General features: G+C 34.6%; 3 protein-coding genes across 5 annotated transcripts; 2 read left to right on the forward strand and 1 right to left on the reverse strand.

Annotated features, from left to right (window-relative positions):
* Positions 1 to 4,641: 4,641 nt before the first annotated feature.
* On the forward strand, positions 4,642 to 11,548 carry ARF17 (auxin response factor 17). Its single transcript, XM_022042863.2, has 3 exons — positions 4,642 to 5,836; positions 8,743 to 9,506; positions 11,192 to 11,548. The coding sequence occupies exons 1-2, from the start codon at positions 4,751 to 4,753 to the stop codon at positions 9,466 to 9,468; spliced, it is 1,812 nt and encodes a 603-aa protein (XP_021898555.1). The 5' UTR covers positions 4,642 to 4,750; the 3' UTR covers positions 9,469 to 9,506; positions 11,192 to 11,548.
* A 1,962-nt stretch (positions 11,549 to 13,510) lies between these two features.
* LOC110815251 (Co-chaperone GrpE family protein) lies at positions 13,511 to 16,074 on the forward strand. Its single transcript, XM_022042944.2, has 3 exons — positions 13,511 to 13,927; positions 14,355 to 14,852; positions 15,632 to 16,074. Exons 1-3 carry the CDS (start codon positions 13,697 to 13,699, stop codon positions 15,827 to 15,829), a joined length of 927 nt encoding a protein of 308 aa, XP_021898636.1. The 5' UTR covers positions 13,511 to 13,696; the 3' UTR covers positions 15,830 to 16,074.
* Positions 16,075 to 17,424: 1,350 nt separating this feature from the next.
* On the reverse strand, positions 17,425 to 23,069 carry LOC110815266 (uncharacterized). 3 transcript variants are annotated; one of them, XR_015821715.1, is made up of 5 exons: positions 22,892 to 23,069; positions 22,616 to 22,769; positions 21,144 to 21,445; positions 18,375 to 18,518; positions 17,425 to 17,797 (listed from the first exon to the last, which is right to left on the reverse strand). XR_015821715.1 is itself a non-coding variant. In XM_088223110.1 (3 exons), the coding sequence occupies exons 1-3, from the start codon at positions 22,992 to 22,994 to the stop codon at positions 21,247 to 21,249; spliced, it is 456 nt and encodes a 151-aa protein (XP_088079236.1). In that variant the 5' UTR covers positions 22,995 to 23,069; the 3' UTR covers positions 20,723 to 21,246. The 3 variants fall into 3 exon arrangements, 1 of the variants encoding a protein (XP_088079236.1); XR_015821714.1 differs by lacking the exon at positions 17,425 to 17,797 and having other exon boundaries at positions 18,180 to 18,518; XM_088223110.1 differs by lacking the exons at positions 17,425 to 17,797; positions 18,375 to 18,518 and having other exon boundaries at positions 20,723 to 21,445.
* Positions 23,070 to 27,194: the final 4,125 nt, after the last annotated feature.

The following is a 27,194-nucleotide window of genomic DNA, read 5'->3' on the forward strand; positions in this document are numbered from 1 at the left end:
CTTATTCAACATTGTCAACTAACCAGCCGTTCTCATACTCCGTCTGGTATGAGCATAAAAAATTCTATCCCTCAGTATCCCGTCTGGTATGAGGGTGAAACGGGTGGTCCCTATACCCCGTCCGGTATGAGTGCCAAAATATCAATCCTTGATACCCCGTCCGGTATGAGACAACGTTCACGGTAGAATTTTCTATGTACCCGATCCATTCACCATCTTCCAAGATATCCAGTAAGGCTACCATTCATTCATTCACTTAATCAAACAATTACCCATTTATATTTAATTTCTAGTTTCATAATTTAACTGTAAATCACGTAAAACAAGTAAAACATGCATCAAGGAAACACAACTGAATCATGTTACCAACTCCAGCATATTATTATGCATTTAAAACTGTAAAATCAATCAATCAGTTAAAACAAGATAAACAATGATAAATAACCAGTTCCGACTCCATTAGTAACCTATAATTAATTATTGAAATTTTTTAAATTACACAAAATAACGTATTATTTATAATTAAACTTCAATTCTATAACAGAAAATAAAGTGATGGATTCTTACCCGAATCGGTGTCCGAAAAACTAAACTTTTAGTTGTGCCTACTAGCGGTCTCTAGGTTCCCTGAATTTTCATTCGAATATTAAAACATACTTCAACTATCTAGAAATACCCAAAAATCCAAAATCGGTGTTAAAAAATTTTTTCAGCCAATTTTAGAATTTCGGCACGGCAACACCGCTGTGCTCCAGCGATGGCACCACCACCCTCGGTGGTGGTTTGCCTTGGAATGACCGATTTTATATTCATCATTGCGAGAAAATACGTTAAGGAGTCTCGGTTGGCCGAAAAAAGTCTAAAAATAGAAACTTATCAGTGGCAGGGTTTTCTGGTGCGGTGGCTCCGTCGGCTCACCTTCGCGGTTGGATGTTTTTCTTCAGTCAACCTGTAGGAAACAGAATGGTGAATACAATGGTGAAAAAATCGCACGAAACAAAAATCGGAAAGGACCTCATCGGAAGTAATTTTTAGTTTTTCCTACGGCGGCGGTGTCGGACTTTACCCATAGTTTTTGGCTCATTCACCGATCCTTTTACTCTGATTTGGCCATGAGGTGTTCAAAATCAAATTTTGAGCGAATAATTTTTTTTTTTTACCTTTTTTGGCAGTCGTAGGTGGCTTCGGGGCGACAGCGGACGTCGATTGGCTCCCTTCTCCAGCGACTGGTTCTTTTTCTCTAGCGGGGGGTTGGCAGCTAGGGTTAGGGTTCGGTGTGAACTGAGATATTTATACCCATATCCCTTTAATCTAGGTCATCCATCGTATTTGATCTCAATCGTCCAATCGCGTTTAAAGAGAAGCTGAATATGAATCGTTCATCGTGATTTGATATAGACTGTACGATTGTGTTTAAAGAGAGAACGAATGTGGGCCGTTCATTGCATTTAATCGTGACCGTTCGATCACACCTGAAGAGAGAACGGATCTGGACCGTCTATGCACACGGGAAAAAATTTAGACCGTCCGATTGCGAGCATGAGGATTGCCAGCGTGGCCTCCTGCGTGGCACCAAGTTCGCGTGCCTTGTCACGCGACAGGCTCCGGTTCGTCGGGGTTGCTGACTGGACGGTCCTACGTGACACATTTTTTTAAATTATTTTTTGACCCACAGTTTTTAAATTTTCTTTTAAAAATATTCCCTGAACCCAAATTTTCACATTTTTTTCAAAATTATTTTCAATTTCATCATCTGCTTATTTTTTCTAATTTTTATATTAAATAAAAATTTATAAATTTAAAAATTATATTTTTATATATTAATTTTAATTTTTAAAATTAATCCCGGGTCAAATTTCAGACCTGGGTATTACACTATCGATAAAAAAAAAATCGAAGCCTTACTGTCAGGGGGGGGGGTTTCCGGTGCGACGGCTCCGCCATTCCTCTCTCACAGTCGGGGGTTCTCTTCGGTTAACCTACACCAGAAAAAGATAAGGAACACAAGGGTGAAAGAATCGAAGGAAACGAGAAATGGGAAAGGGCTTATCGGAGTGGTTTTGGTTCACGATCGTGATGGCTCGGTCGAGCTCCGCTCATGTTTTTTGGCTTATCCTTTGGCTCTTTGGCTTCGCTATGGATGTGAGGAGGTTTAAAATCAAATTCCGAACGAGAAAGAAAAAAATTACCTCTCTGGCGTTGGCGGTGGCTCCGGTGCGGCAGCGACGATGACTAATCTTCTTCGGCAATTGGTTCGTTTCCGGCCACCCCCTATTCTTCTTCTCTGATCTCCTCTTGGCAGCTAGGCCTATGGCTAGGGTTTCTTGTGGAATAGGAGACGTGATCCATTCTCAGCCGTTGGATAAATCCTAGCTGAAAAATAAATCTGGATCGCACGATCAGATGAAATTAGGACCGTTCGATCGCGCATGAAGGAGAAACGAATCTGGGCCGTCTTTGTGTGCGGGAGGAGATCTAGGTTGTTGGATCTACTGGCACGCATATCGCCTGTGTAGCCTCTCGCATGGATGCGTGTCCATGTGTCTGCCACGCGATGTATGACGACCGGCCGCGCTGCTGACATGACAGTCCGCGTGGCAAAAATTTCATTATTTTTATTTTTATACTAATTTTTCAGATTTTTTTTCAAATAGGTCTTCCCTAATTTATACTTTGACCTTTTTAAAAAAAAAATATTTTCAAATGCATTCAAAACACAAATTTTCTTCAAAAATTAACAAAAAATTAAAATTAAATTATTTTGATTTATTTTATTATTATTATTAAATTATCTCGGACCTAACTTTCGAGCCCAGATATTACATTCTCCTTTTATAAGAATGTATAATGTAAGTGGGCATAAGAAACTAATACGTCTTATAGTATTTTTTAGCTGTAGGGCTTGTTTGGATTGTTGTTTATTAATGTATGGTATGGTATTAAGATTGTTTTGCCTTGTTTGAATCTACTTGCAAATACATTATATAATTTTTTAATTATTTTTACATGGTTTTCCAACCCATCATTTTTTATGCTTTTGCAAACCACTGAATCGGTGATTTTTAAGTAATTTGTTTTTGCTTTCATTTAAACTATCACCATCTTTTCTTATTTCTATATTTGGCGTAGATTAACGAAAAAATTAATAGGCATATACATCTTTTTCTTTTTTTTCTTTAATTTTTTTATTTAATTACATATATATACATACACATATATATACATAATATTGTCACTCGATCTTCTTTTTTATTTTATTTATTTATTTAATTATATACATACATATATATATTTGCCGCCTCTCATATTTTTGTGTTTTTTCTTTTATGTTATTTATTTATTATTATATATAATAAGGTAGAGATAAAATAAATAATTTGATTGAATATACAATTATATTATTTTATAAATACAAACAAAAACAACTATCAATATCATACATTAATATACAATATTCTCAATTATATTATAATTTTGTTATTATCACATTCTGTTATTATCATACAACACCATGTATTAATGAATTACTCTGAAAGTCGTTCAAACAAGTACTTAGAGTTATTGAGTATGTGTAAGATATTTAGAGTAATGCCTCGTTTATTCTTTAATTGAATATTAAAAGTGATTTACTAAAACGTTAGAAACATGATATTATAAGATTTTTTACATTGATTTAAAAAATTAGGTATGTTTGTACTTTTAGAGATAAAATTTTATCTATCTAGAGAATAAGAATTATCGGGGCACTAATCATTTGAGTTTTCAAATGAATATTGCACTTGAGACACGTATAAAAACAAGAGATATGATTATTTATGAGCTCACAAATTTTAATTTAACTTTGCATTTAAGCATTATGTGTCAAAAGAGTATATATATGGAACTATATAAATTTGTGATAACATGATTTTAATATATATTATTAAATAATAATTTAAGCAATATATTGTTTCTCATTTTCATTATAAAAGAATATTATTTTGCAACTAAAATTGCAAATTCGTAACTAATAAACAAGGGCATTACCAAGGATTTGCTTATGACTTAATCTTGGCATATGTTTAAGCCAAGCTTTGATTTGAGACATAGGACAAAGGCTCCGAACCAGATTAACATAAGATTTGGAGCACGATCTTAATTGATGGTCTTAGACCTCTTTGAAAGTTAACCATACCTAATTTAAGGTAATTTTTGTCATAGTTTAACAAGACACAATAGTAGTCTTGGTCTCTCAACACAAACAAGGAAATAATTTTAGCTTTGATTTCAACTTGACTTAGACATATAGTTTGACAGTAACTTAGTAATTAAGAAACTAATTTTCAATCAAAATAAAAATTAATGAAGTTCAACATATAATTTGTAATTTTTTTTTTTTATTTCCTTTCTCAAATAAAAAATGAAAAACAATGTATAGAATTAAACCTGAAATTGTTAGCATAAATCTAAAATTTATATTAAAACAAAATCTATTTGTAAATTCATAATTTACCCAGAAGACAATGAATCATTTACTTAATATATATTGTGAAAACTATAAATTTTATAAAAAACAAAGGGAATTTTATTATTATTTTCATTTTTATAAATTCACCATCTTGTTTTTGTTGCTTCCTGGTTTCTACGCCACTCCCACTCGTTTCCTTCCTCAACTCAGACACAACCACGCCCGCGCATGACAACTAATATAAACCAGAAATCCTCCACTCCCCCTTACTCTTTCATTTCTCACTCTAAACCCTAACAACCAATGCCACCATCTCTACCTCCCGGAGATTTGCGCCTCGTCGATCCCCGGATCTGGCGGGCCTGCGCCGGCGCATCCGTTCAAATCCCCCTTCTCCGCTCTAGGGTTTACTACTTCCCCCAAGGTCACCTCGAGCAGTCCTGCTCATCCCCTGCTTCTATCCTCTCCCCTCTTGCTCTCTCCAAACCTCTCATCCCTTGCATCATAGCTGCTGTCCATTTCTTCGCGGATCCTGTCACTGACGAGGTCTTCACCAGACTCCTGCTTCACCCCGTCTCGCCGTCACAGTTATCTGCTCATGATTCTTCTGCAAATCAACAGCAGCAACTAGGAGGGCGATATGATGACGAAGATGATAAGATCGTCGCCTTCGCAAAGATTCTTACGCCGTCTGATGCCAATAACGGCGGCGGATTTTCCGTCCCTCGTTTCTGCGCCGATTCTATCTTCCCGGTGCTCAACTACCAAGCCGAGCCGCCTGTGCAGACACTCTCTGTTACTGACGTCCATGGCGCTGTCTGGGAGTTTCGCCACATTTACCGAGGCACCCCCCGGCGCCACTTGTTGACCACCGGGTGGAGCAAGTTCGTGAACCACAAAAAGCTAATCGCCGGTGATTCCGTCGTTTTCATGAAGAGCTCGACGGGGAAGATGTTCATCGGAGTGAGGAGAGCCGTGAGATTCGGCAATGGCAGCTGCGACTATGCCAGGTGGCGGAACCAGATTGGTGGCGGAGTGGACAGAGTAACGGGGGAGGAAACAGAAGGGGAAGGGATAGGTAGGGAGGGTTTTGCCAGGAGCGGTAGAGGGCGGTTGACTCCGGAGGCTGTGGCAGAGGCGGCCGAGAGAGCGGCTCTGGGACGGCCTTTCGAGGTGGTGTATTATCCGAGGGCTGGTTGGTCGGACTTCATAGTGAAGGCGGAGGTGGTGGAAGCTGCGCTTAGCGTTTTCTGGGTGCCCGGGATGAGGGTTAAAATGGCTATGGAAACGGAGGATTCATCACGGCTGACATGGTTTCAGGGGACAGTGTCCTCTTCTCAGGTCCGGGAGAGAGGGCCATGGTCTGGCTCTCCCTGGCGAATGCTTCAGGTATCTATTTGCCTGTATTTTGTAGTTAGCATTTAATACTGGAAGTTGAACAGCTTTTACTTTGTTTAGATTGATGGCTTGATTTAATTGGTTGATAGTTATGACCTAGACTTTTAGTTTACGTTACCAATAGTTTACCTTACTATTGATAGCGTTTCATTTTCTGTTTGGCGGTACTAATATTTTATGCTGAGGTAATTCCAGAGATGACCACCCTGCCAGTAACTGTAGTTTTTCTTTCCCTTTTTCTATTGGTTATACACTCATCTTTGTTTTGCTCTTTGGCCTACTACTTCTTCACAAATTTAAGGTGTATGTACCCACACACAGCTGTAACTCCTGGTTCTTTTCTCAGTCAATATTTGGACAACGAAATCTTTCTGCAAGTCAGTATGAATGAATTGCTCTAATTCAAGTTCAATTAAATTGGGATCATTTTTAGTGTATTGATACTGGGTAGTATATAAGTTAACTAATTCAGTTTAAATGGTCCATAACTGATTCTAGGTTGGTTGAATTTGTTTGAGCAAATAGAATATTATAGTAGCACTATCAGATGTATGCATATTTCCTATGTTGCTGCAATCAAGATTGTGTATCTTCTGGACCTGGAAGAATAGTTGATTTCTAATGGAGAAATGTACTGGAAATGGTGGATAAGATTTGCCAAAGAACGATCTTTGCTCTTAGTTGCCTTGATCTAGATTACTGGACTTGAAATTGAAATAACATAGACTGGTTGACCACAAATGGCGACTAGAGCCGACTTCATTGGCTATAAGGATTTGTCTTGTCATTTCACATGATTAGAGGTGACTAGCTTTCCCCTTGTGAACCCAGAGCATGTTTAGTTCTTATGCAATATTGCAGATTGAGAAGATTTCAGCCAATTTAACTGCAGTCTGCAGAAATATGGTTTGTGTGGTTGGTGTTAGTGGCTTTCTTAATTTTTGGCTGTTAGGCGAGGGTCCATTGAGTTCTGGCGGTGAACTTGTTAGAATGGCATATCTTGGTTTGGGCTTTCTGTAAACTTTTAGAATTTTCAGCATAAAAAGCAAGGACGAACTAATGGTTGATATATTTTTTGATGTTTGGTACAGTGGGTCAAGCTTACCTCTATTCAGTCTAATTTCAGTAATGTTCCTGTTTGTAAGCTTTCTAACAAAGGAAGTTTTCTATCATATCCTATTACAAATTATTTGCTGGTTTCTAACTAATCTATGACTATTTTCTAGGAAACAAATTTGAAAGACGAAAGTGTGGAGCTTATCTCTATTCAGTCTTACTTTCATCTTTCAAATTTGTTTCCTAGGAAAATAGTCATAGATTCGTCAGGAACCAGCAAATAATTTATAATATGATATGATAGAAATCTTACCTTCGTTAGAAAGCTTCCAAACAGGACATTACCGAAATTAGAGTGAACAGAGGTAAGCTCCACCCATTGTACCAATCGTCATAGAAAGCAGTAAGTCTGTTTTTGCTCATTATACAGAAAATTAATGAAAATCTCCCATTTCCTCTTTCACAACATTCTGTAAATTTTCTTCTATTTCTTCTTTAACTTATTTTCTCCTCCATTCTCATCTTCAGTTCCTGTTCTTCAGTAGCTAGGATCCAATGAACAAAGGTCGTAGCATATTTTCTTTCTAGACATTTTGAAAAGCTTGTATCGACCTTTTAGTTTATTCTCTCTCTCTCTCTTCATTTTCTCTTGTGTTATAGACATTTTAGTTATACTAAAATGCAAATTTTGATTATGATGAGAGAAGTACATGTATCTAACTTCATACCATTGTAACTTGTGTGTGTTTATATGTATCTATATCATTGTTGTTAATGGGAGAAAATATAGGGATTAGCAGATAATGGCTGCGTGTTTGCATCAAATTTGCTCTAGAAAAAGTATTGGATGTAATATGAGCAGATTAATTATTGAGTCAGGGAGTGGATTGCAGTTGTATTGCTCAAATGATATTAATAGCAGATCCCATGTTTCATTTTTCAAGTATTTTGAGCTTTAGTCAGAAATTTTTATTTTTGTCTGCCAAAAATGATAAGAATTTCCTCAGGTCCTTTCTTTTGGTCATGTTATTTGTCACGTGATTTATTATGTATCCGGTGCTTTCTTTTTATACTTTTTGTTTTCCTTTTATTTCAGCTGTATGTCTTATCTGCTGTCTTTTTTATAATATTCCCTCCCCTACCGTAATATAGTTTCTTTTTCTATTAAAAAAACAATTGTCTGAGGTCCACTTCTTGACCTAAAATTTTAGTTGGTAAGGCATGTATTTTCTTATGCCTTCAAAAAACTTTTTGTTTAGTCTTTGCATCATTTGCTTTACTTGTATCATCTTGGGAGGGAATTTGGGTGATGTCATGAAAATGACCATGTGCAAGAGCATTACGACAACCAAATGTTGGCTTCTACTTTTAATTCCTTGTTATCATGTTTCCTCTTGAAAGTTTGTGATTTATAAACATAATGCCATTACTTGATTTTTTTTTGCAAGATTCTCAGAGCAAACTGCTCATAGATTAACATGTTAACTTGTAGGATTTTTATATGTGGTTTTTGTGCCTATAATTTCCAATAAATTCAATTGATTCATGATTACCAATTTTGTTATGAAGTTGAATAATAAAGGTTTATATGCATGATAATAATACAAGGAATCTTTGATGATTTTCTCAAGTTTCTTTTGTTTGCATCGATTTTACTTGCCATGTTGGAAAATGTGACTTATTTTTGAAAAAAGGTGGAGGGGCCTGGTTTTCTGCTGGGCATGAATAGCATAGGGAGTTATCAGTTTCATGCACTTATTGAAATAAATTGGATCCATTACTTTCAGTGCCTTCTACTTTTTTCTTTAATTAAAATTTGTCTCTTGATCTTTATATCTTAGATTACTTGGGATGAACCTGAAATTCTGCAAAGTGCAAAGAGAGTGAGCCCTTGGCAAGTTGAATTTCTGGCACCCACACCACCGCTTCAGACAACCTTCCCCCCAGCTAAGAAGTTAAAGTTTTCTCAGAATTCAGGTTTTGTTAGTGAAGGAGATAGTGAAACCTTCTTTCCGACTGCTGGATTAAATAATTCGACAATGGGGCAACTGAAGCCATCATTATTGAGTTATAAAACTTTTCCTGCTGGCATGCAGGGAGCCAGGCAAAATAATTTTGGATTCTTTAGTTTAAACAACTTCATGAATGAGAATTCCTCTCAGACGTGCACTGATAATTTCTTTAGCAACAACATGGTGGCGAAACTGAAAAGAGTATCCACTGAATTGAACATTGGTAGTCCACAGTCTGACAACTTATCACCTGACAGTCAGAGTAGCTTTCATTCCTTTGTCATAAACTCTGTTGGAAACAGGGGATGTAACTCAACAAAAGTTGGCATTAGTTCATTTCAGTTGTTTGGAAAGGTTATTCATATGGAAGAGCCTATTGAAAGTGGTTTTGATGGTGTTGGTTGCATCGAAGATGATAACACCAGAGGATGCAGTGAAACTGGGGGAGTGAGCAACCTGGTAGATCTTTCCTTGACCTACCCTTATATGGAACTGCTTGACAGGCTAGATGCCCAATGCCAAAGAGCTTCAGCTGTTGAAGCATGTTCCTTGTGAGCAATTGTTCCATATTATGCAGATAAGTAGCTGTACAGGTATGTTGGTCTTTTCGGATTTTACTTAACTATCCAATTATAATGTGTCCAGTATGCTATTTACTAGGAGTTTATTACCTTGTGGTCAGATTTCTAATCATATTTAGATAGCAGAAAATATGTGAACAACTTAACTTTATATGTTTACCTTCTAATATCCAGACTATTTGGATTCAGGAAAATACTTCATCCTTCATTCAGTATTCATCAGCCTAGAAACTATCAATATTGTTGTTATCTTAACGTCCATATATCTAATTATCTTATATTTCATTTTTTGATGTATATGTGGTTTGCTTGATAATTTTTTTTCGAACTTCTATATGTTCTGCAGTCAGGCTCTCTTCTTTAAAGATTTAGAGAGTGCAAATTAACTTATTCTATTTTCAAGTATGCTAACAAAGTATTCAGATCTTCCTACATTTTTCCTGTAATTGCAAGCCGGTAACTATTTTGGCAATAGTCATCCATGGTAATAATGTTTACTGCACACAGACAAGTTCCTGCTTACGCGTATTAGACATTTAAAAACTTCAAGCTTACACAGCCAGAAATTTCAAGAAATTTGCTAAAAAAATTGGAACTTTGAGAATTGATATCTTCTTCTACATCATCATCTTATTATTATTATTATTATTATCTGAAATAATCTTATTATTATTATTATTACATATCTTAACTTTGTACAAATACTTCCAATTGCGTGTCTTTAGAACCTGATGTTTTTGATCCACTAATCACTTCACAAATATAGCTTTATATGACAAATATATTATCATAAATAGATGTTATAACCCACTTTTTTATATAAGGCACAACAGAAATTAAATACACCTTGCAATGTCTTTATGGCAATATTATTTTCTCCAGAGAAAAACAGAATATTAGTATCCTTATATATATATTACTGATTAGTTCCCTGTGATCCCAAAGAGATCATGTGAGACAGCTTAATTTCTAATATATGTACAGCACTTGGAGCCTGCAGTGGAGAAGTGTGTGGAGTTACTCTCTGGCGTATTTTACGGAAAATATAATGGCTGGTCTTGATCAGATACATCTAAGAAATTTCTTTCATTTTGTAAAAGGGTGCAGATTAAAAATATAGGTCTTCTTTTGAACTGATAAAAGTACTGAGAACTTTTATCTGTTTTGCTCTTTACTTACACACAATAATAATGTGTGCAGTTTCACTTGGCTAAGATGATTTGAGAATACGGTGTGCCTTTTTTTTTTTTTTTTGAAATAAAGAATACGGTGTGCCTTTTGATGACGGAAGTTCAAATTTTTTTTCTGATAGGTCCGATTTTGAACTGATAAACATACTGAGAACTTTTTTGTATTTTGCTCTTTATCTATAAAATGCTAAAGAGTTTGGTCAGTTTAGATAAGAATAAAATGTGCATGTCCACTTCAGTTAGATGATTTGAGAATGTGGTGTGTCTTTTGGTGACCAAAGTTCAAAATTTTTTTTGAAAGTGCCTTCTTCACAGATATGGTTACTTTGTATGGTTTTAGTTGACTGTCTATTCTCATATTTTAAACAATTGTGAAGGCTTTCAAGCCCTATTTCTTTTTCCTTGTTGGCTTGCTTGACTAGGATGATCGAGTAAAACCGATGCTTCTTAAGTTGCTTCTTGTGTCCAGTGAATTTAGTGAGATTTTCCATTTTCTTTGTTTTGCAGGTACCTGAAGCAGGTAAGAAGCTGACTCCACGTTTGACCTTGGAATAGCAATTAGCAACGAGTGCATGGCTGTTCTTTTTTTTTTTCTTTGGTATGTTGGAAACTATGGTGAACTTGGTTTTGAATGTTTGAATCAGGTGTTTTAGATGTTCGTGTGACCTAAGCTTCAGATCAGTACATACTTTTCTTCTTTTTGTTGGTGACAGTTAGGTTGCAGTGGATGGATGATTGATAATTGATGTAAATTGACAAAAAAGCCCTACAACTGGTCATCTTAATGGTGATTCTCCAATTTCCAGTTGGGGCCAGATGTAGGAAATAACATTTGGTCGTGAAATCGTAGTGGAACTTGTATCATATCTTGTTTTGAGTCAGAAATTATACTCCTTTTTCTTTTGGGAGAATCCCACCATGGGTCTGTCCTGAAGGTTATGGCCAGCTGTCATGGTGGAAATTTAACTTCAGGGAGTGGATTGGTTTAGCTCAATCAAATGGATAACTGGAGACCTAATTAACATCTCAACCGATGAAAAGATATTATAATACAGAGGCTGGCGAGCAGCAATTGCTGCAACTTATCATTTCTGTGCATGCAAACGGTCTAAGAAAAGAGATCTATAAGGTTAGTATCAATTTCCAACAGACTTTTGCAATGTTTAACTTCAACGTGTCGATGATTGTTGCGCTGTAGTGCTCATTACCCAAAATCTTCAGTTGATGGGTAGAAACAGCTATAGTCTCTATGAAGTTGGAAATTAGCATGTTATCCTCCATTTTGAACTTTTGTTTTCTATAAAGAAAATTCCTATTTACCCTCCCTTTCAAATTACCAACTAGAGTTAATGCAAATTAGAAGCATAAGCAAATTCTATGTAGCAAAAATCGAGTAGAGAGGATGTCAAAAGATTCAGTTAAAAGGATCTCTAAATGATCTTTTATGTCCAGTATTAGAATGCTAACTTCCAACCTGAATCAATGGTAGATTAATAAATACATGTCCTCCTCCTCTCTGTCAAATACCACTGGGAAGATATGATCTTAATTATATGGCCAGTGTCATTATGAAAATAATGTGTATGACTGTGACAATTCTTGAAGAATTATCAGTATTTGGTCTAGATCTAAACATAAATAAAAGAGAGTTTTGTCGATTTCACCAACTTACAACAACTCTGCATGATTTTCTGAGCAAGCTCTAGTTTTATCCACAATGAGAATAATATAATTTTAAAAAAACCAAACAGTAAACTATTAAAATCACAAAATTAGGGAAATGAGGGTATAGAAAAATATTTTATTATTTTGCCACCAATAATTATGGCAAAAACATTCATATTTCATTAATATCATGTTTGAATAAATTTTAATAGTAGTTAAATTAATGTATAATAATGACAATAATTGGATAACAATGATGAGAATGACAATTTTCTTTTATATTTGGATGATTGTATATTAATGATATATTTTTATTTGGATAATAATATGTTATGAATGTATTTTTAATCAAATTATTAATTTATTCATACTTATTATATGTAATAATAAATGGTATATAAGAAGTATGTGATGAAAAAAAAATTGTTTACTAATATAATTATATTTGTATTTAAATAAATAATTATTACACATAATCAAATTAAAATTTTATATTTAATAAAATAAATAATAATTTGAGAGAATAAAAATAGAATTAAATATATTATATAAAGGTATAAAGGAAAAAAAAAATTAACATGTTAGTTACATACTATCAATTCTGTAATTTTAAATTTTATTTTAAATTTATCAGTTAGATACTATTTGTTATCATTTGAAATTAAAACAAATATGATTTTTTCACACTCGTAAAATACCGTACATTAAAATTCTATCATTCTCTACGATCTAAACATGGTGTAAGAAGCGAATAACTAAACTAAACTTGATTTAAAAAATGTATATATAGATGTATATTATATTATTTATTTTCAAAGTTTTACTATTAAAAGTTAAAATAATGCTTAAAATTAATTATAATTTTTTATCATATAAATATGTGTTTTATTATATAAAGAAAATTCTAATATAAAGATAAATTATGTAATAATTTAATTTTAATATTTACAATTTTATCTTTAAATTGTGATTATTTTTTAACTGTCATTTTTAAATTTTTTACCAAACAAAAATTAAAATAATTTTTTTAGAGGAACAAAATTCAAATACGATAAATAGCCAATTTAACAAAGCGCCAAGTTCCCTATTTGTCTAAGAAATTCTGTTTGTTGTTATTTTGAAGTTTTATTTTAAAAAATAAATCACTGCCTCTTGGAAGGGTAATGTAGTAATTTCAAACCGTTCTTCGTTCCCTCGAGCAGTCACGAAGAAAAGAGGTTTCACCGGAGACTTTCATGCATGCGTGTCCTCTTGCTCGGAAGCTCATTGTGCAACCACATATATCGTTAACCTGTACGGCAAAGATTTCGTTTTCCTTTTAAATTTTGTGTAGAAACTACCAAATCAATGGCTCTCTCTCTCTCAAGCCACTTTCCGCTGGCTTCACCCCTCTCTGCTTCCTTTTCTTCTTTAAAACCCACCAAAACCCTAGTCCTAACCGCACTACACCGACATCACACGCCTACTCTCTTAAAGCCCATTCTAGGGATTTCCCTCTCCCATCCCTCTCCAATAAATAACATTTACAAGAGGCACTCCTTCAATTCATCTGTCTCTCCTCAGGAAGCCGTTCCCACGGTAAGCTTTTATGCAAGTTTTTCTTTGAATTTTGTAGTAGTTTCTAAATTAGCCCTAATTGGATTTTGTTTTCCCTTTTTGTGTTTACAAATCTTGATCACTAGGTGTTCTTATACAAAATTATGCATAGGTATGTAGTTATTTTATTTATCGAGTTTTCTGAGTCGAAAACGTTTGGTGTAATCGAGATGGAGGTAAAGGCGTCTCCTTCATACCTCTTCAATTGTGACCCATGGAATATGTCATTAATTCTGTGGGATTTGAATTTGAGATCCATGATTTGTTAGGTTTTGCTTAATCTTCCTAACACGCTAATTTATCAGCATAGTTGAGTGAACTTCTTACCAGAGTTAAAAATTGGAACAGGATATAGGTTTATTTATTTTTTCCCCTCTAATACAGCATGCACTATTACTTGTCTTGTTAGACAAATGACGAGGAGGGTATTAAAGTATCTGAGGGTGAAGTAAATAAGAAGCATTTATTGAGTTTGAAGACCTTATTTACAGCTTACAAAGAGGCTCTTTTTTATGGAGATCTGAGAACTGTATCAGACATAGAAGCCATGATACACGTACTAGAGAATCAGAAGAATGAATTGGAAGAGAAAGTCTCTGCATTATTGGCAGAGATAACCTCTGGGAAGGAGAAGTATATCCGCTTGCAAGCAGATTTTGATAATTTTAGAAAAAGATCTGAAAAGGAAAGAACTACAACAAGGTCTGATGCTCAGGGAGAATTGATTGAGAGCCTTTTGCCCATGGTGGACAGTTTTGAAAGAGCAAAACAACAGATAAAACCAGAAACAGAGAAAGAGAAAAAGATTGATACAAGCTATCAAGGTATATACAAGCAATTTGTGGAAATTCTGAGGAGCTTGCAAGTTGCAGCTATTGCAACTGTTGGAAAGCCATTTAATCCCTCGGTAAGCTGTTTCAATTATATGTTTATTTGTTAAGCCACCATCTCTCCACCATGCCCGTTTGTCTGGACTATGCTCTGTAATAATGCGAAAATAGGGTGGCTAATAGAAGCTATATTGGCATAAATAAAATGGATTTTTTAGCGTTCATTAATGTTGGGTGGACCCCCTCAGAAATATGATAACATAAATGGCAAAATCTGTCATTTTCTTTTGTTCTTCTTTCTAATGTCATGGGACAGAAAAAGGTCAGGAAACTATGCTGGTATGGGGAGAGTGTTGAATCTAAGTTTAGAAAGTGTACTTTTAGATTTCACATAATGAAATTCAGAAGTATGGTTTTAGAGGTTTGTTTGCTGAAGCTTTACATTGTTTAATTTGATTATCAAGCTTTAGACACTATTACTGCTCTAGTAAGATGGCGATTGATCTTAAGTTGCATGTTTGATTATAGATGTTAAAGAAAGCAGAAATAAAAGGAAATGGTAACTTCTAACTCCTCTTTCACTTGATTTCATCTCCCCGTGCCCCCTTGCACACCCCTGTGCCCTGCCACCCCAACACCAAATCAACCACCAAAAGAACATTGAGTTTTTGTTATTTTGTTGTACTGGAGCCATTTGCTCTATTAGAAAGGATTTAATTTGAAAAACTCAATATCAAAAAGGATGATCCTTAGTATAAAAAATGAGAACTGTTAGTGGAAACATTAAGATTTAATAAATTTCATTTGATATCTTCTTTTGATTTTTTTTCCCACTTTGCTTCATATTTTTCCATAGCTCCATGAAGCCATTGCACGAGAGGAGTCTCAAGAATTCAGTGAAGGGATTGTAATACAGGAATTGCGTCGAGGATTTCTACTTGGAGACCGGCTTCTCAGACCTGCCATGGTTAAAGTTTCTGCTGGACCTGGCCGTAAGAAAGTGCCAGGGGCCACCAAGCAACCTACAACAGCTGCCGGAGTAGGTGAACCATGATTCTGTGGTTGCCACATGCCATCTTCAGAAACATGGAATTTTTGTTATCAGCATTTGCAGTAAACGCGGACATTAAAAGAATTTTGTTTTGTAGCTTCATCTTCCTGATTTATGTTTCCTAGCTCCCTTGCTTCCTATTTTACATAACACGTCATAACTTGGTATTACACACTAAGGAAGCCAAAAGTGTACATTTCAACTGTATTAATCCATTGCTTTATTATAGAAATACATGATTCTCTCTCTCTCTCTGCTTCCATGTCTCTCCTTTCTTTCTTTGTGCCACCATCACAATGCTTTGCATCTTCCTGTTCTCTCCGGGTAAGTTCTTACTTCTTTAATTTTACTTTTCCTTTTTGCTTTTTTTTCTTTTCCTTTAATTTTCTTTCTTTCATGGCTAGGTTTACTGTTGAAGGGCCCACTCAGATTGCCAAGTATGATATTCTTCTATGTAAGTAAACCCTCTAGTTAAAACCAAGGTGGGAATTGTTAAGGGGTTCAGCTTTGCTCTCTTCTCTATTAGGTTGTGCTTTGTTTGGACTGCGTGGAAAATAAGCTCAATTTTTGATCCACTTTGAGCTTTTTGGAAGTTGTTGACCTAAAATATAAATTTTAAAAATGTTCACCTGACCAAAATGGTAGGCATTGTGATGGTTCTGCACTAAACCTGTTTGTGGTTGAATTTGAGTGGTTGTCGAGAAATGTGAAGGATCTGGAACTATGAGGATTATACTATTCGACACCAACCTATTGATTGCTGGCTGGCTGTAAAATTTGAACTAGTTTATGGTAAATGCCCCTGCTTTGTGCATATGTATATGATTTATAAATGTAAAGTTGAGATGCAGCAGCTTGGACCCTGAGCTTCTGGTATTGGGGTTCGGAAGGCAAAGAGCTGACAGATTGGCTAAATTAGCTTGGTCAAGTATTCCTCGTACACCCCCTTTAATTTTTTTTTTTAGTTTTTTTGGCGAATCAAAGTGTCTATATTTTTTTGCTGGGGAAAGAAGGATTGATCTCCAGGAATTAATGCTTAGGAGCACCAAGCTTGGGGAAGTTTGTGTAGTTGGTTTCCAACAACTGCACTGTATTTTTCTTTGTTTTGTGACACGGGAAGAATTTAATGAGGTGTTATTGACTATTCATATCATGAAAAATACTATGACATATTTGATTACTAATCCTGAGATCTTTAGTCCCATTTTTACTTGATTGTCTCGAGGAATTCTTCAAGTTCTTGAATAAATTGTCATTAAGGCTATGTTGGGAACCAAATCAATTTGAAAATCTATAATTAGTTTAATTACGCAATAATTATATTTAAAATTATAAAAATTGAGTTCCATGAAATTCTAACTGGAACTGAAAATTTTCATTTTCAACAAATTTAGAAATTTTTGTTCTGATTTCACTTCAAATTCTTATGAGTTTAGTTGTTAAATTTAGAACTCATTCCAACGAAGTTGTAAATATCTCAATTGAATTAAGTGTAAAATTTTAATTAGGCTTTATAGAAGTTATCAATTTATTTCTGGCACTTCTGTTATGAGATTAAATTATAAAATAAATTTTGAGGGTATTCAAGCAAGAAGAAGTGAAGCATTAAGCTGCCGTGCACTGGTAAATATACGTGGAGTCTGGTTGAGTTAACAAATCTAATCCCCCCACCCCCCAAGAGGGTATGTAGCAAAACAATCTGAGAGCACCATGACTACAGGCCGAATTAAAACCAGATACTGGAGCATTGAAAGATACGATATCAGGATTCAAACCTACTCAGAAGCATCATTGAGAGCAATCTGTATGCATCTGTTCTCTGCCCATTTCTTGCGTGACCAGCAAGAATTGTGTTATAAGTTACTGCATCAGCTTTGAAGCCATCACTTTCCATCAACATAAAAAGACTTGGCACTTCCTTTGTTCTTCCCTCATTTACATAAGCTGCAGTCATCTCATTCCAAATAGTACCTTCACCAGGCAAAAAATTTTTCTGTATAATGATCCTTCCACATGAATGTTTCCAACAACATCGGTGTGGAATAAGTTTCAAATAATAAAAGAACATTAAAACATTCTTTTTATTTTTTCTTCTCATTTCTTTCAAAATTTATCTTTATTTTCACTATCATTTCTCAATTTTTCTTTCATATATATATATATATATATATACACTTTTTCCTCTAAAATTAACATTTCTTCTTTATAATATATCATTTATGTGTATAAGTAATTAAATAACTTATGTATGATTTTTTCAGAAAAAAAGGATTTATGTATGATTATGTTTTTGTTCAAATTGGTTCAAGTACATAAAAGTTTATCGCAAGTGTGATAAAAATCATATTCAACATTAGCTTAAACTAGCCAACTATTTTTTTTATCAATCAACAGAATGTTTATGTACAAAAATGGACATTACCAAACACCAGCCATTGCTTCAGCCGTTTAAGAGACATCATTGATTTAGTTGGGTGACCTTTATCCAAAATAAACAGAGGTATTCTCCCGACAAAAAAATAAAATAAAAGTTAAAATACTCACTCACCTTCAACCCAGAGAAGTCGGTAATCTAAGCACCTTCACTGAATCAAACTATCTTGTAGAACAATGCCTACCTCATGAATGATCCTTCCATGCTTCAACATCATCCAGGAACTTGAATTGGATATGTCCTCCTAAAACATTTCCTCTGCATGACCCATCAATTAATAAACATTAAATTCCATCATAATTGCAAGCAAATATCCATGGTGAAATATATCCACCAACAATCTGTTTGGATCTTACAATTGCACTTTAAACTCAAGGCAGTTGTTATCGCCCTGCTAAATTTAAGTTATCAAATAAATTTGAAGTTACAAGTTTAACAAAAAAGTAGTTATCGAACTATTTTCCCAGATTCATGCATGCACTAAGTCCCCCAAACTTTATCCAACATTCTACGAACAAACAGTAATATCATAAGACTACTTCCCCTACAACTATTAGTAAAAAAAATGCCATGCCTTACAAGATTGAAAATAAGTATAAACCAAACTTGTAGAAGTTATTTTCACATGCTATATGCAGAGATAAAAGAGAAAAAAACCTTAATGGATGTACAACTTTGAAGTGATAAATGAAATAACGTGTAGAAGATAAGAATATAATCAAACCACAACCAAGGAACATTGATTTTATCCATAATTTTACTTTCTCTCTTTTTTGAATATTTCTTATAGGCTTCATTTCCTTTGCAACTAGCCAGAGCAGGCAATAAGCATAAGATCAATATAAGTCACTGTAAGGAGTTCAAATACCAGTTCTGGATTTACCAAAATCCAAGGTAAATTGAAGAAATCTAGAGAATTGACTAAGAAAGCTAATGTTTGTAAAAAGAAATCCTGACTACAATAAGTCCTTACTCATTCCTCCTAAATTGTGGTATAACTGTCTCGACCGTAATAACATAATGCCTACTTACAATTTCCTTGCTTTTGGTTCAATTCTCATTCTAGTCCCACCTAATTCCTAACTCATATCTTCATATTAGTTTCGACATGCAAATTTAGAACACAAATATGAGATGAAATATAGATTTTATTTCTAATTCTATAGTAATATGAAAACTAGAGGTTGAGATTATGTACAAATAGAAAAGATAATTGAACTAAATACAGAGACCATGAATCTTTATTTCATAAACCTGCATCCAGAAATTTACTTTAAAATAGTCTAACATAAAGATTTCTTTATAATTAGAAAAGGCAAGCCCCCTCCCCCGATACTAATGTCTCAAATCTCAAGTGAGTCTGAAGCTCTTAAATTCAAAGTTTATCTGCCAATCCAAAGTTGGAAGAGCCTGATTATTTGGTTGATGGATAAAGTAGTCTTCTGCAAGCTAACAGTATAGGCGGTCATACAGGACATGACTAACAGGTTAAGGTTAATCTGCCTACTTACAGGTTGCTGAGTTCACATGTAGTAAGAATGTAATATTTTTAATAGCTATTTCAATAGGAAAAGAATAAGATTACAATGAAATTGCAATTCTATTACATTGTTGGTTCTCTATTACAAATAGCTTATTACAACCTCAGTATTGTGTTCAATTTGGTAGTAATGAGATTGGAGAAAAACTGAAATTAGTCATAAACGACTATCATGCTATTTTTATTATATTTGGTTGGAACTTGGAAGTTCATTTTAATGCATCTTTATAATTACATAATATAATAATTAATAAGGAAATTAGTAAAATTTCTCTGATATCACATAAAATTTGATAAATTTCATCTATATTTTTGAATAAGTTCAACAAGATTCTAATTTGTGTCCAAAATAACCTGACTTCAAGAAAAAAAAAATTGTTAATATAATTTAGCTTTTTCCTAGAGAGAGGCTACAACAGTTAGTTGTTGAGGCGTAGGTATAATTGGTATATATTAATTAAGTGATAATTAGTTGTTTGACATAGCCATATATTAGGTATAATATGATACATATTGAGGATATAATTAGTTTAGAAGAAAAAATTGTATTATAAGAGATGTTGTAGTCATGATTCATGACCCCCTAGGTATGAATTACGATATTACAAGGTGCAATCATGAGTCAGGGAATCGAATATGGCAATAAGGTTGACCAATCTAATGATCATTACATTATAACCTTGTCGCAGGCTCATTGAGCAAAGTAAATAGGCTATCAGGAATTAGGATTAAACCAAGATATCATATCATATCTAGGAATTCTTAGTTATCATTTTGTAGAATTCTTCAGAATTTCCACGTTCAGGTCAACTAGAGAGGATGAAAATCCACTTTAAAATGATAAAGAATTACCTTATATGGAATTCTACATGTAGTTGGAACAATGGACTCAAAATTTAATAAAAATTAACTTCATATGAAATCATGTGTAATTGAAACACCTCTTTATAATTGAACTAAGTGTACATTTACAAATAAATTCCACAAGGTTTTTTATTTGCTCCAAACATAGCCCAAGAATTGGAACTTGGAGTTTGAAGGGTAAGATACTGACTAGAAAAGTAAAAAAACTCACACCCAGATCCCTTAAGCATTGGAGCTACTAAGCGGTTCAATTGCATCAAACAACCACAAATCATAAAGTGTTGCAAATTCTCCTAGTGATTGTTGTCTTCTCTTGAAAGAAATTCTAACTATTAATAGACTCTACTTTAATCTATCTAACTATGTCAGTGAATTCTAATAGTAAACTTAATAAACCTAGGCCAAGCTTCAACCTTAAATGCCAAGATGATGGCGAACAAAGAATCATACAGACAGCTACAGATAGGGGAATGAGGAACCTCATCATTGAATTTTATTCTCTCCTTGTAGTCGAAGCTCTTTACGAACATGGGGACTAGTTGAAGTAATCAGCCCACCAATGTCGCAGCAACATTAATCAACCTACGGGCAATATCGTGTGCAATTGCCAATGCAGATGTGGGAAGATGGAGGACAATGTCTCCTGCCAGTAACCTTGCTCCCTTCCTGGTAAGTGACATGCAACTGAGACAGCTGTGCCTGCTGTTTGGTAAACCTTTTTTTTGGGGTTGCTTCCACTGCTGGCTCTTTTCCTTTACCTGTGATTTTGCTGCTTTCCCCCCTTTTTGTACCAAAAAAAAAAGAAAGGTAGAAAAAAGTAAAGAAAGAAAGAACAAGAAGTTCTATCAAATTTCAGCTTTTGGCTTCCGTTTCTTAACAACAGTTTATATTTCAAAAGAACTAAAAGACAAACCATGACAGTTACTAAAAGCTAATGAGGTTGAAGAACGAACAAAATAAAGAATACAAGTAGTTCTATCAAAATCCTGAAAACTAAAGGTCATCACATAATAATAAGGCATCTGACAATTACTCAGCATTTTTCCACTCACAAGCTCAAGAGGTCCAGCAGAAAAACTAGCTCTCTTTATCTTTATCAACTTAAAAACTCCATAGATGCTCCACCTTTCAGGTTGGTAGAATACCTCTCTTTCCAGATATTCCAGACAGTGACATGGGAATAGAAATTCTAATTCATACTAGTGTCCAAGTTACCGGCTGGTCTAAAGTTGAATTATTAAAATGGCAACATAATCCATTGGCCTCCAAGTGGATCGCATCGACATGAGGATCACATACATGAGCCACGGTACCGAATTGCATGTAATATGGATTCAAATCAACCTCTATCAGAGACATTACGTTGTTTTCGACAGTTAGACTATACATGTGGTGCATCTGTCATGATCGAGAACCCATGAGAAGACTAATGGTATTAAAATTCAGCATCAACTCCAAGAAGCTTTAGTAGCCATTGGCTTTTTCACTCTGGAGGATCATTTGGAAAAAGGTATGAACTTCTATTTCAGTTCCTAGTAAATTGAATAGCAAATTCATTTCCAAATTAATATGTGGTTGAACAAGTTACGAATTTTTAAAGAATTGATGAAATCCAATTGACCTACGAAATGTTTGATCGAATTCAAACTTTTCGTTGCTGCTATACACTAAATGATTTCAAATGCGGACACTTGTTCCTCTTAGGTTGAGTCCCTATATTCTCTGAGCATCAAATACGCATCCACAATCCAAACCATAGTTTTCATATACAAATAGATCCTAATTATTATCATCAACTGAAGTGATATCATGGAAATTTTACTCGATCTTTATATTAATGCACAAAATCCAAGTTATGAATAAGCGTTTTGACTAATTAATTACACAGGAAATCAAAAACTTATAAGGAGAAAACAAAAAGGTAACTTTCCAGAAACGAAGAGAAAAATACCACTGCGAAGTAGAGTTGTGGGCGTTAAGACTGTTGTAGAACGAGGAGAATCGACGAGCAGGTCGTTTTGCTTGAACAGGTTTCTTCCTCAAGCCGAAGACTTCTTGGACCAGAGGCACGTGAACTAGCACCAGCTTCCATGCCAAAAACCACCCTGCGAAAAATCTCATCAACGTTTCAGAAATAATTATCGAAAGCAGATGCTCGAATCGCATAAATTTACTATCAGACTATGATTATAAAAATATTCGAGGGAGACAGATATGAGAGAATTACAGAGGAGGATGAAGCATAGAACAAAAGAGATGGCGATAACAGGACGAACAAGGATTAAAATAAGGTAGTCCGAAGACGAGGGTATGGATGAGGAAGACTCCATGGAGAAGCCAACCAATACTCGGATGCTCTGCAGTGGTTTACGCTAATTTCTGCTTGTTTAGGCTTTTCCATTATAGTACAACTTATAAGGCTGGAATACCAGAGAGGAAAGAGAAAAAGAAGGTTGGTGGCAGTGGGCCTTTTGCTTAATGGGCTTTTCTTTAGTTTATTAACATCGCCTAGGGCTACGAGCTACTACAATAAAGCAGAAAAACCACCATACGTAACTTTTTAGAAATTTAATTATAGATTATATAAATTCAGATTAATAATTTTGGTTAATTCATATTCTTTTTTGCAGAGATGCCTTTTTTTTTTTTTTGAATTTATGTTATTGATTCTTTAGTGGAACAAGTTTTGACTTTTGACTTTTTCTTGATAATTATCATAGAGAACTGAAAGCATGAATCGTGTTTTGGCTTAAACAAATCGGAGTTACAAGAGTTTATATTTATTATATACAATCCATACGCACACAATATATAACAGCTCGTATTTTGAATTCAACTTTTATTTTAGTAAGGATTATGTTTGAACATAATTTAACAGATATGAAGGCTGTCCGATTAATATATAATAATATAAAATAAAATATATGATTTTTTTATCTAACAAATTTATTTAAATATTATATTTACATCCATTTAATATATAATATAATAAACTACAAATTTACATATTCTATATTTTTTTTAAAGTTAATATTTTATTTAAATACATATTGGGTTACAACTTGATGAAATCAAAGAGAAATGGAAAAGAAAAACAAGAGAGAGAGAAAGAAAAAGAAAATAGGGAAGGGAATTTATACCCTAATTAATATGTATATGTACATAAAAATAAATTGTAATAGTCCGGAACTTAAAATGAAATAAATTATAAATTGAATGCGGAAGTGAAATAATAGAGTTAGAGTTTACATTTCTTACATAATAATTTAGAATACCCAATAGGAATACGGAAATGATCTTTAAAAGAACAAGCAAAAGATCAAGAAATAAATAAAAAGTAAACAATTAGCTATATTAGAACGACATTCACTAGCCTTTGAATAGAGTACGAGTGGTGAACTATTCACAATCCCCTTATTGATCGGGATCTGGATCTTGATCCTCTTGATCTGAAATGATTAATGAGTTAAACTATCCCAGTAAGAATATCATACTACTCACTGATACAGAAATGAAAGTTGGTAAAATCATAAAAATAACTAATAGAGTTCTTAATTTAAGTAAATTCATTTACCATAAGTAAAACTATTTATTCCACACTTACTGTTTGCGAAATTTTTAAAACTGATTTATAGAGATAATAGTTCAACAACATTATAATCTCATATTCGACTAAGATAAAATAACAACTTTTTATTTTTATTTACCTACTGATATCTATGGGGATCTATAGGTATGTTTCACTACGCATAAAGTAACATCCAACCTTATCAACTAATCGACCGTCTCCATACCTCGTCTGATATGAGCACTAAAATACTATCCCTCAATATCCCATATAGTATGAGGGTGAAATGGGTGTCCCCATACCCCGTCCGGTATGAGCGTCAAAATATCAATTCTCGATACCCCGTTTGGTATGAGGGTGAAATGGGACGTCTCCATACCTCGTCCAGTATGAGCGCCAAAAATACTAATTCTCGATACCCCATCTGGTATGAAGTGACGTTCACGATAAGATTTTTTATGTACCCGGTCTGTTCATCATCTCTCAGGATATTCAGTAAGGCTATCACTCATTCATTCACTTAACCAATCAATTTTTCGTTTATATTTAATTTTTAGTTTTACAATTTAATTGTAAATCATGTAAGACAAGCAATACATGCATCAATGAAACACAACCGAATCATCTTACCAATTCCAGAATATTATCATGCATTTAAAACTATAAAATCAAATAATCAGTTAAAATATGACAAACAGTAATGAATACCCGATTCCGGCTCAATTAGTAACATGTTATCAAAATTTTTTAAATTTTACAAAATACCGTATTATTTATAATTAGACTTCAATTCTATAATGGGGAATAAGGTGAGAGATTTTTATATGAATTAATGTCCGAAATACTGAACTTTCTACTGTGCCTACTAGCGGTCTCTGAATTTTTTGAATTTTTCTGCAAAGGTACAAACACACTTCACGTACCTAAAAATACACCAAAAAATCCAAAATTGATGTTAAAAACCATTTTCAGCTAATTTTAGAATTCTGGCACGACGGTACCATCGTGCTCCAGTGACGGCACTGCGGCTTGCGGTGGCGGTTTGCCTCAGTCTGACCATTTTTGGCAAGTTTTGACCGGTTTTATACCCATCTCTGCGAGAAAACACGTTAGGGGGTCTCGGTTGGTCGAAAAAAATTAAAAAATAAAAACTTACAGGCAGCAAAATTTTTCAGTGGCGGCTCCGCCGACTCACCTTCGTGGCTGGACGTTTTTCTTCGGTCAACTTATAAAAACCAGAACGTTGAATACAATAGTAGAAAAATTGCACGAAACGAAAAACAGGAAGGGGCTCATTGGAGACGATTTTTTATATTTCTTGCTGCGGCACCACCGGACTTTACCCGCAGTTTTCAGCTCATCCTCCGTTCTTTTTGCTCTGAGTTAGTTATGGGGGTGTTCAAAATCAAATTACGAATGAATATGAGAATTTTTACCTTTTTGGGCAATCGGAGGTGGCTCCAGCGTGGTAACAAGCGGCGGTTGACTCTCTTCTCCTGCGATTGGTTCTTCTTATCCAACAGGGGGGTTGGCGGCTAGGGTTTAGGTTCGGTATGAAATGAGATATTTATACTCGTCTACCTTAAATCTGGGTCGTTCATCGCGTTTGATCTCGACCATCCGATCGCGTTTAAAAAAAATAAATCTGGACCATTCATCGCGATTTTATCTCGATCTAACGATCACGTTTAAAGAGAGAACGAATCTAAACCGTTCATCACATTTAATCGTGATCATCCGATTGCGTCTGATGAGAGAACGAATGTAGACCGTCCACGTGCGCGGGAATGCATATAGGCCGTCCGATCATGGGCACGCAAATTACCAGTGTGGCCTCCTGCGTGCCACCGAGTTAGTTGCGTTGTCAGGCGGTGCATTCTGATTTGTCGGAGCTGCTGACTGGGCAGTCCTACGTAGTACAATTTTTTTTAATTGCGTTTTGACCTCCAGTTTTCGATTTTTTTTCAAAAATACCCTCCAAACCTAAATTTTTACCCATTTGTCCCAAAATTATTTTCAATTTCATCTTCCACCCATTTTTTCCTAATTTTATATTAAATAAATATTTAAAATTTTAAAATTTATATTTTTATAATTTTTTTAATTTTAAAATTAATTCTGAGCCAAATTTTGAGCTCGGGTATTATAACTCACTCCTCCTTAAAAGAAATTTGGTATCTCAAATTTGTCTTCCTGTCACTCAATTAAACAGTTGGGGATACTAAGCTCTGAAGTCTGATTCTAGTTCCCATGTGACCTCTGTGTGTGTGTGATTCTACCATATGACCTTAATGAAAGAAATTTTCCGATTGCGGAGTACTATACTCTTTCGGTCAACAATACCCACCAATATCTCCTCGTAGAACAGATCCTCCTGGAGTGAAATGAGCTCGTGGGCCAAGATGTGAAAGGGGTCCGGGTTATACTTGCGTAGCATGGACACAAAAAACATATTATGAACCCTAAATAGTTCTGGAGGTAGTGCCAGTCTGTAGACGGCGGTGCCAATTCTGTCTAAGATTTTAAATGACTCAATAAACTAGGGATTTAGTTTTTCCCTCTTGCCAAATCTACTTATTCCCTTGAAAGAAGTTACCTTAAGGAACACTTGATCACTTTTCTCAAATTTCAAATCCCTAATCCGGGTATCCGCATAACTCATCTGTCTGCTCTGAGCCGTTTGGATATTCTTTATGATCTTAACTATTTTGCATGTAGTCTCCTCCACAAGATCTTGACCGAATAATTTTCTATCACCCACCTCTTTCCAACAGATCAACGATCTGTATAGGCAGCCATATAACACCTCGTACGGAGCCATACCGATACTTGCTTGGTAATTATTATTGTAGGTGAACTCTATTAAGGGTAAATGATCATCCTGATGGCTTCTAAAGTCAATAACACAAGCTCGGAGTATATTCTCCAGTGTGCGGATCGTCCTTTCTAATTGTCCATTAGT

Source organism: Carica papaya, chromosome 1 (assembly GCF_054855325.1).
Source record: "Carica papaya isolate Zhongbai chromosome 1, ASM5485532v1, whole genome shotgun sequence".
In the NCBI taxonomy this organism is placed as follows: Eukaryota; Viridiplantae; Streptophyta; class Magnoliopsida; order Brassicales; family Caricaceae; genus Carica; species Carica papaya.